This window comes from Vigna umbellata, chromosome 1, assembly GCF_029865625.1.
Source record: "Vigna umbellata cultivar VRB3 chromosome 1, Vumbellata_1.0, whole genome shotgun sequence".
Taxonomy (NCBI): domain Eukaryota; kingdom Viridiplantae; phylum Streptophyta; class Magnoliopsida; order Fabales; family Fabaceae; genus Vigna; species Vigna umbellata.
The window spans coordinates 14,290,382-14,300,410 of NC_142165.1; the positions used below are offsets into that span (position 1 = coordinate 14,290,382).

General features: G+C 32.1%; 1 protein-coding gene across 5 annotated transcripts; it reads right to left on the reverse strand.

Annotated features, from left to right (window-relative positions):
• Window positions 1-414: 414 nt before the first annotated feature.
• Window positions 415-8,126, reverse strand: LOC148204736 (phytochromobilin:ferredoxin oxidoreductase, chloroplastic-like). Of its 5 annotated transcripts, XM_088096584.1 has the most exons (10): window positions 7,819-7,959; window positions 6,959-7,021; window positions 6,377-6,493; window positions 4,526-4,620; window positions 2,732-2,825; window positions 2,304-2,435; window positions 2,063-2,167; window positions 1,611-1,661; window positions 1,369-1,537; window positions 415-717 (listed from the first exon to the last, which is right to left on the reverse strand). In XM_088096584.1, exons 3-10 carry the CDS (start codon window positions 6,476-6,478, stop codon window positions 710-712), a joined length of 756 nt encoding a protein of 251 aa, XP_087952710.1. In that variant the 5' UTR covers window positions 6,479-6,493; window positions 6,959-7,021; window positions 7,819-7,959; the 3' UTR covers window positions 415-709. The 5 variants fall into 5 exon arrangements, with proteins under 5 accessions (XP_087952710.1, XP_087952705.1, XP_087952698.1 ...); XM_088096579.1 differs by lacking the exon at window positions 6,959-7,021 and having other exon boundaries at window positions 6,377-6,487; window positions 7,819-8,126; XM_088096572.1 differs by lacking the exon at window positions 6,959-7,021 and having other exon boundaries at window positions 7,819-8,126.
• Window positions 8,127-10,029: the final 1,903 nt, after the last annotated feature.

A 10,029-nucleotide genomic window follows, 5' to 3' on the forward strand; every position in this document is an offset into this window, starting at 1 on the left:
TTTATTTTACTTTAATATTGATTTCTTCTGTTTGTTATATACTTGAATTAGAATTTGTAATAAAATGCGAAAGTTTTGGTAAAGATATAGTTAAGAAAAAAAAAAGGAAAAATGGATCAGATCTTTACAATTATATAACTTTTGTACATGTAAGGTGTATGAATAAATCAATTAGGAATTAAAATGATGATTTATAAATTACTCTTTAACCGACATGTTTGAGATGAAAATATCTACAAATGCAAATTAGTTTAATAAGTCACAGTTAAAAAATACCTCTACATATAAATCCAGTTTATCTAGCATCTCAAATAAATAGTCCAATTGATTTAAAAAACTTTTTTATTTAACCACAATAGTTGATCAAATAATTTTTTTTGTGTTATACAAATTAATATAAATTAAATGGTAATATATAAATTTAATTTAGAAGACTTGATTGATCTAAAGCTAATTGTACACAGCTGATTGTATCTTACAATATAAATGTTACAATAACACAAGTACAACCATAGGAGCCTGAGATTTGTTAAAGAATTTTTTTGCCATACAAAAATTAGTGGACATAACACAGTACAGTAGCACTTATATTACAAACATCTAATGGGATAATTCTCTACAACAATTGCAGTCTCTTTCTTCAATGCTTGCTGAACGATTCAAAATTTAAAGTAATGTCTAAAAAGTGTTGCCTTTTACATGCTGACAATCATTCACCTAAAACATTCCAACAGTCAATAAAAACACATGGATTCTTAAAAACTACTATAAACCAAGAAACAATTTCACTGAGTAGTTATTTCAATCCAATCAAATAACATTTTATTCATAAAATTAACTGAATTACTGAAATAAGTTAAAAAAACTTATTCTAACAAGTTTTTCTGTAAATATTATAAAAATTATCTTGCATAATAAATAAATAAAAAATTAAACACCCTAGTTACTATGTTAATTAAGAAGAAGGTCGTCTGATCTTAATGTAATATTGCTTGTGAGTGCTATCTTGTGCACTATTTGCTAGCCCACTAAACTAAGCCTATTTCACTGTTGAAATCATCTCATGCTTGATCGTAATAATGGAAATTAAGCTCAAATGATTTCTTCAATTAATTTCTCTTGCACCTAAAATCTCACTGTCAGATTGTACCTTCAAGTGACCAGTAACGTACATATACATGCAAAATGCCACATAAATATGCAGAACCAATCTTTGTACCAGGAAATAAAAGACACAGTTAAGGGAAACAATCCAATTGATCACAGAACAATGATGATAAGAGAGGCTCAGGCTAGCAAAAGACATGAAACACAGCTGCAAAGGAAACAAAAATTAGATAAATAAAACCCAATTCAAAAATCAATTACCAATAAATTCTCCTCTAGCATTCCATGGGCGATTTTCGAAGGACTTCCCAACAATATTGCCTTTTTTATTTAACATCCCTTCTTGAGTGCAGCAGTGTGGAAAATAATCATAGAATGTTTTGCTTCCTAGTTCATCAACTCCATTAAAGAGAAATTTTCTCAACAAATCCTAGGATAAAACCAGAAGTAAGCTTCTGTAGTACTAAATTGTAAGAAATTAAACCACCAAGGATTTGACCTACCTTGGCAAGTGTATCCCCAATCAACTTCTTCAACACACCTTGTCCTGGATCCTACTTCCAAAATATGTCCAGGAATCAGGTCCATTGTAAATTTAAATTTGAAATAGAATATTTATTCTAAATTTAAGACTCCATTGGATTGACTGTCCATTGTTGATAATTCAAACTTCAAACTACATTTCAAACTTATTTGTCAAAATTTGAAAGTAGAAACAAATTTCAACATTGCTCAATAAACAACAAGGTAGCTAGCTCTCTTGAACATATCACAAGCATAATCCTCTTCAGTATTATCATCATCTAAATTAACTGAGGCTAAATGAGTGTAAAACCTTGGTGAATTAGCAAACCCCAAAACCAACTATACCTAGGATGAAATATGTGTCATTGTGGATAGATCACTAATCATATTTATGATTGGCTGTCCAAAAATATTAAAAAATGTGAACTACCTTTTCAACTCTCCATGTCAAATATCTGTGTTGTGCTTCGAGATTGAGTACAACCTGAGATTCATCTGTCTCTTTAACTGATTTGCATATCAATTCCAACCATACCTGTCAGGGTCCCAGGGTCCCAGTCATCAACACAAAAAAAATTACACTTGTACAAGGCCAACTATATTAAATATATTATATTTTGCAAAATTGAAATGGTCAATGATAAAGTTTAATATGGCACTAGGGTTATTACCTTGAAATAATCCCTAAATGCAGAATACAGAATATCGTATTTTTGCGGGTTTGAGGTAAACTTTGTCCAGATGACAATTGGTGAAAAAAATTTTATAGACTCACTTGTGAGCTTCCCTCCCCATGGAAAAAGCTGCATGAAGTCTGTGTTAAGTCAACACGCTAGCTCCTTTAAGAAAGAATTATATAATTTACAGAACATAGATGCATCGATGAAAGAAAAGGAAAAGTCAAAAACAGAGAATTTGTAGTAAGAGTATATATAGTTTTAAAACAATGCATCACTCATGTGGCAAATCAGATCAATAAGTAGTTCTTATTAACAAAATTTTGCACATTGTTATGCTGCATTTGAGTGATTAACTGTTTCAAAACTGAAAATACTTCTACCAATAACTCTAATAATTTGCCCTAAATATTTGCATTTACCTGTGTATATTTAAGGCCAAGAGGAATTAAGCTTTTAAAGTACTTATCCTTGTACTCATGCCGATTGATGATATCATGCAAGGGGTTAAGGTCCCTGACATAATTAATTCAAGGTTAGTGCCCTGCATTATAGAATGTTTGTACCTATTAATAGTACAGTTGGAAATCTTTATCAAAGTACCAGCGTCATATAGGTGAACAGATACTATATTTCTAAGACAGTTAACGTGTAAATAATATTGAGGAGAACCAAGCACTACACAGACTGTCACAATGATTTTTCACATATTTGCTTTATGCTTTGTTCCTAGGTAAAGCATTGTCTTTGTCATTATGTAAAGCACAAGCACTGGCAATATGACTAGAGACACCTACATTGAGGAAGGAAAATGCAACCTTAGAAGGAAAATAGTACATTATCTAAATGGATGGGCACTATAGAATTCTTCTACAGTTGAGTAGGTGGTAAATTCTAGTAGATGTGCAGCTCACACACAAAATCCTTTTGTATTTACTGACCAATATGACAAATTTCTCATTTATTACAATGGCTGCACCAAATAGTAGTTCTTTATAAGATGGATCACTGCGAGTCACTACCAATTATCCAAAAGCCTCTATAACTTTCGATTATAAAACTACAATACAGAAGAAATGAAAGCAAAGGTCAATATGCATAAAACAAGGATGATTTTGGTACATCTAATATAACTTAATTTCAAATAGTGAATCAAATACACGATTCTCTACATAGAATATGACATGACATCTTGTGACAGATATAGCCAGATTTATTGAACTAAGGTTTCAGGGTTCTTTACTTACAAGCCCTCATTCTAAAGAGAATAACAATTATAAAACAAGCACTGTAACTCTGCAAGAAAATATCTGTGACCTTCACTGTGCAGCTGGTTAGGATTACTTAAGATTAAAAACAGAGAAATATATTTTGAAGGGCTCAAGAGACCCCTCTCATAATCTTCTATTTATAATGAAAAACTTATTCAAGAATACATGAAAGATTAAGGAACTGCACTAGACACCTAAGTGCCGAACTAGGTACTATGGGTATAGCTAATAGATTGTCTAACACACTACACCCACTTAGGCTTAATGATGATACATAGATGTAATTATTCTAACAGGACTAAACTTCATCTTATTCAAGATTCATAGAAAAAAAGTGGCAAAACCAAAGGGCTAGAGTAAAACAACTACAATTTTCTGGCTTAAAGTAACATTCAGATGTGAATAATTAGAAATATACCATAAAAGATGCATGAACCTGTTATAAAAAGGAATGAAGCATCCTCTTCAAGTTATCGAAGAAAGTTAACACTTAATGAAATATGGCATTTTCTTTTAACAAGTTCAATCAAATACCTATTCCTGAGACTACTTGATACTTGATAAACCTAGTTTGGTGAGTATTAGTAAGCAGTAAAACATATGCATTAACCACACCCAAATGATGATATAAAAGTTCTCTGTTATGTACCACATGGATAAGAGGCTATTTTATGCATTAAAAAACTGAATGATTCTCAACACAATTTCACAATGCAAAGCAGACAAAGATAGGTTTTCATTATTAGTTCTAAACTCTTCTTTGATGAAAAAATTATGCATTACAATGCATAAATTTCCATAAGCTGAAATGCAGCTTATGAGTAAGTTAAAAAGTTGAAAACACGGTCCACATTGTGGACTTTTCCACAACTAAAAGTAAAATGGAAAATGGAGAACATCCTTTATATAAGTGGAATACAACAGTGGAAGAAGATGCTAACTCACAATACGACAATGTTTGTTTTAGCAGAGGTGAAAAAGTTGGCACAAAATATGGGGACATCATATTCTGCTTCAGGAAAGACAGTAAAATCAAAAACCTGCATGAGTTCAAGAAAAAAAGAGAGAGGCAGTGAGCATATTGTAAAACAATTTCCAGACAGGACAAAATACAGAACACTTCAGCAATTCATGTCTTTTTTTTTTCTTGTATCATTGAAAACAGGTTTGCACTAGGCTGAAGTTCAAGTTCACATGAAGATGGAAAAAAGTTTGGACTAGGATGAAATCCAACACATTGAAGTCAAATGAGGAGGATCCAGAGATATATAATAACACAATTCAGAAAATAAATGCCCACCTCTGTTTTCCCAATGAAGAAATTACTACTTTAAAATAACAGCAACACGATTAGGAATGGGATTGTTACTATAGTAATTCATCTAGTAAGAAATTCAAAAAACAAGAACAGACATTAACTTTGAAGTCTGATTAGTAAAGAGGATATATTGTGAAGTGACATCGGCAAGTTCTGAAATGATTAGTTACGTCATAGACATTTTAAATTCAAATAATGGACAAGGGATTGTCAGTTTTGTGGAAACTATGGTATTTCAAGAATCGAGACTGGCAGAAATAAGTTCATAAAAGATCAAATTTTGAAATTGTTATGGCTAAAATAAATTACCAGGTACTACAAAGGCATATTTTTTTAGGACAGTAGTAGAAACCAACCATACATCAATTTGTATTAGAATAACATAGTGCAGGGAGAAACTGATTTCATTATGAATGAGGGATTACAAAATTGAATTTACTGCAGTAAGCTAAGCTTATGTATAGCTACAGAGATGAGCTAATTATGCTAGTAAACCAACTAACTATAATAAAAGAGCTAATTGTAGTAGGGATAACCAACTGTAACTAATGGAGTTGAGTTAAGATAACAAACTATAACAAACTGAGAGTATGTTACATAGATCTTAGCAATGAAAGAGATACAATATAGTACTGAATATATACCCCACTACACCCACGCAAACTCAGGAAGGGTGGTGAGAACGAGAATCTAGAACTTTGAGCTTTAACCAGAGTCAGGAATCGATTAGGAGAGAAGATTTTGGTTAGAACATCAACAACTTGATATGAATGATCTAGATTTTGCTAGGTAACAACCTTTTCTCGAACAAAGAAACTATTTGTTTCCATATGCTTGGTGCATGACTGAAGAGAATTGTGGGCTAAGGCTATAGAGCTCATGTTATCACAAAGTGTGTGAAATTCCAAGTTAAGATCATAAAGTTTGAACCAAAACAATTTCAGTTGTGGTGTATGCCATATTGCAATACTCTGCTTCTATTCTGGAGAGAGCTTTCATGTTGGTATGCAAGTGGAAGTATGCATGAACCTTGTTCCAAACCTAAAACAATGACTTGCACCAGAAAACATGAGTGAGCATTTCTCTAGACATGGAAGATTGGAGCCACAAGAGGAGAAGTTGATTTTTTGACACCAAAGAAGATAATTATTTGAGTCAAGCTTTTCAGAGATTGAGTGAGAAAAGTTAGTTGTCACCATTGTTGGACAAGGAGAAGAAAACTAGGGTTAGAGGCATGGACTGTTTCATGCTTAACAAAGGGAGGGAAACTGATTTCACTATGAATGAGGGACTACAAATTTGATTTTACTATAGTAAGCTTCAGCTTTTTATAACTATACAAAGATGAACTAATTATCCTAGTAAACTAACTATAGTAGATAAGCTAATTGTAGTAAGGACAACAAACTGTTACTAACAGAGTTTAGTTAAGCTAACAAACATAATAAATTGACATTCGACAGGGATTGAAAAAACACCTGCATTGTTTCTGTCTCAATGATCAAACTTCGTAAAAGCCTAATTTTGGTAGCTTCAAATGATAGCATACTAAGCATTCCTTTACCATCCTTAGAATTCATGGAACTGAACTTTTCCTTGCAAAAAAACATACACAAAATGTACGGTGAAGATCTGTGGACACAAATAATGGTGGAGAACAAAGCAGAGGAATGCAGAACAAGGGACAAAAGCCACAACTGGGATTTTGGAAAATTTTACAGTTCGGTTAAACTAAATTTAATACCAAAAGAAAAATATAATATGAAATGGAAAATTAAATAACAAAAGAACAAAAAAACAAGAGTTAATGACTTCTTCATTATTTAATTATCAGAAGTGTAAAGTTGATGATTGGAACAATGGACCACATCCTCAAAAGCTCCTTTTCATTTAAATTTTCCTTCAAAATTAAATGGAAGATGTTTTCTAGATATTATTGACCAAATCAAAGTGATTGTTTACTTTATTTATGTACAGTGCTTACAAAATCAATGAGTGTGTTTGAAACTTGTTCTAGATGTTGGCAAACACGTTCATGTATTGTTGGGTTTATCAATTACCAATTAAGAAATCTGCAGCACTTGCAATCTATATGTGTCAAACATGGAATTGTGTACTGAGTTCTGCAATAAAAAGAAATTTAATACAGTAAATTTATTGAAGTCGAGCAGTTTTAAAGGTTTCAATTTTTACTGTTAAAGTTAACGTTCTCCTATTCTATTAAGCAGTTTTCAGCATCATAACCATTGGGAAGGCAATGAAGAGTTCAGACGACAACCTAATAAAAACCTAATCAAGCATGAATGATCCCAAAAAAAAATCCTAGAGATTAGAAAATAAGAGGGGGGATAATCAAACAAGAATTCATATAAAATAAAAGATGGGCTAAAATTACAAATCACCACATCCTGAAGCATGCTCATTAACCCCATTTCAGCTGCACAATGCCACCCAATGTATGGTAACAGCATTTTGAGCCACAACCCACAGAACTTGTTTTAATAGAGCACTTTACTAAAATTCTTTGTCTTCTTCACCCTTATATTGGTTATGTTATGTACAAATGCATCACTAAGGCAGCATTTCGTATATGTTCAAAACAGAATGGAATGGAATGTTCAGTGCTCCTTGATTACACACATTTCATTGAACCAAAATGTCATTTCTTTGCTTCAACTCACAGTCCTGTTAAAGTGAATCCACATGCAATGTTTTATCCACTCCAACACATCTAACAAACCGTTCCTAAATTCGGTTTCAAGTTTACTGCAACTGGACCATTAGAAAAACCTATCTATTTCCACCTCAACTAAAAGTTTAATAAACACTACAAACTACAAAATCCACACTAACCCTAACAAACCATTCTAATTTCAACACCATCTCCACACACGAAAAAAAAAATAAAGAAAAAAGAAACCTGCAAAGGTGAAGGGTTCAAGTGAGTGTGGCGTCTGGTTTCATCCAAAGCAAACTCAACAAACTTGTGATAAGATACCGAAAAACTTTGTATGCAAGTACTTCTCCTTCTCCCCCAGTCACGTGTGAAAGTGGTTACGGTTTTTAATGGAGGAAGAAGCGATCGTGGCAGGGAAAAGGTTGAAGATGGTGAACAACCAATGCTAAATTCCATTCAAATTAAGCTTCTTTTGCACTCAATCACTCAACTCTTTAGTTCACTACTTCTGCATCCTCAATCTACCGTGACAGTGTGCAACTCCAACTGAGCCACACGTGCTGCTCAGCAACTTCCATTATAGTTTTAGCAACCCACATCCTGTGGGCCCACGGTCCACACTTGTTTACAGCCTGTGGGCCTCCTCGTATGGCCCAAATAATAATGCCTCCAAAGTCCATTACACTCATGTCTCTCCCTCTGTCTCTTCTCTTAGATACAGTACAATTTCATTTACCTAATAACAAAAAATTATGTATCTATTTCATCCTATAAATATATTAAATAGCTTGATCCAATAAATTTTATTATTTTTTATTTATTTTGGAACAATCCAAAATATATTTGTCAAAATATATCCGTTTAAAAAATATTCATATATTAAAGATAATCATAACTGAGTTTGATATTATGATTTTTATTTACCGTAATTATCATAAATATTATTTAAATGATATTACAATACAATCCACGTTAGAATTATCAATTTAACTCATGGTCTATGAAATGGGTCGGTCCTAATTTATTCTTGAAAAAATCTTATTTTTAAAAATTTTTTAAGTGGGGACAAAAAAATAGTCCAAAAACAGTCACAACATCATCAGAACTCTCTCTTAAGTGGGATAGGGTTAAGGTTAAAATATGCCTAGTCCCATTAAATAAATTTATGTCTAGTTTAATTTTTAAATTTGTCTATTTTTCACAAATTCATGATTTAATTACTCAAAACTCAAATTCATTAAAATATAATTTCAGAAAGTTAATTGTTAAATTGTTTTATGGGGCAATGAATTATGTATTTTATAAAAATACTGTTACTTTTTTATTCTTAGAAAAGTTGTATAAATGTTTTTGACAACAATTTTGGCCTATCAAATGTAATTTAATCATTTTTAGAAATTATAACACTTAAATTTGCAACAAATTATGATTAATTACATTTGTTTTGTATTTAAAATGAACATTGTTTTCAAAAAAATAAAATTCATGGGTTGACCCTAGTTCACAATGTATTTGTAGATATTTTGGTCTTGTAAATTTTTTCTATGAAGAGCTTTTTAGTTCTGTGGATTTTTTTAGGAAAATGATACTTGAACAACCATTTTTGACAACATTTAGACACGCGCACACGTGTCAAAATCTGAGTGGTCCATTTTCATTTAATTTTTCCAACTGGACCACTCAGATTTTGACACGTGTGCGCATGTCTAAATGTTGTCAAAAATGGTTGTTCAAGTGTCATTTTCCTTTTTTTAGTCTTAATGTAAGTTATGATAAAACCATGTTAAGGGGCCAAATTGACAAGTCTATCCTCAACTATATTAATCCTACAAATATAACTGGTATTGTCAAGGGAATACTTACTTTAATATAGTTTTTTTCTTATTTAATCATATAGATTAAAACTCTTTTAGTGACTTGAGTTTGAAATAATTTTTTTTAGTTGAATGTTATTGTGTTATAATGTTACAAGCCAAAAACTTTAGGGTGTTGCTCCCTCCACCACCACCCCTTACTCCCTCCACCACTTCATTTCTGTTTTATCTCTCTTTATTTTCTCATCCATATTTTATCTTTAGTAAAATTTTAGGATTAATATTTTTTAACCTCTACCTACTCCAATCTTCTACATGTATGGAACGACAACTCTTCTTTCTCTCTATCGTTCGTCCCCTCATTGTTTCATTGTACTCTTTTTCCTCTTTTTCTTTTTCACGTTCTACTTCTTCCTTTCATTCTTTAATTGTGATAGAATTGTGGTCTCATAGTGTGGTGGGCTTTCATTAGCTGGTGTGCTTAGTGAGAGATTGCAAGTGGTGATGGAAGCAATTGATCAGTCGTGCCAAGATCGGTGTGTGGCGGTGGTGTGGTGGTGCTTGAAGGATTCGTCGTGAAGATGCGTAATAAATCCTAAAAAAAATAAACATATAATCTTTAAAAGGATGTGAGCATCCA

What these genes read in the sequence shown, in the direction of transcription:
- LOC148204736 (XM_088096572.1), bottom strand. Translation starts at nt 8,031, where the DNA reads ATGGAATTTAGCATTGGTTGTTCACCATCTTCAACCTTTTCCCTGCCA. An exon ending in TTGGCCTTAAATATACACAG is followed by an intron (nt 2,436 to 2,731) that starts GTAAATGCAAAT and finishes GACTTCATGCAG; the next exon opens with CTTTTTCCATGGGGAGGGAA. An exon ending in CATTTAGGGATTATTTCAAG is followed by an intron (nt 2,168 to 2,303) that starts GTAATAACCCTA and finishes GGACCCTGACAG; the next exon opens with GTATGGTTGGAATTGATATG.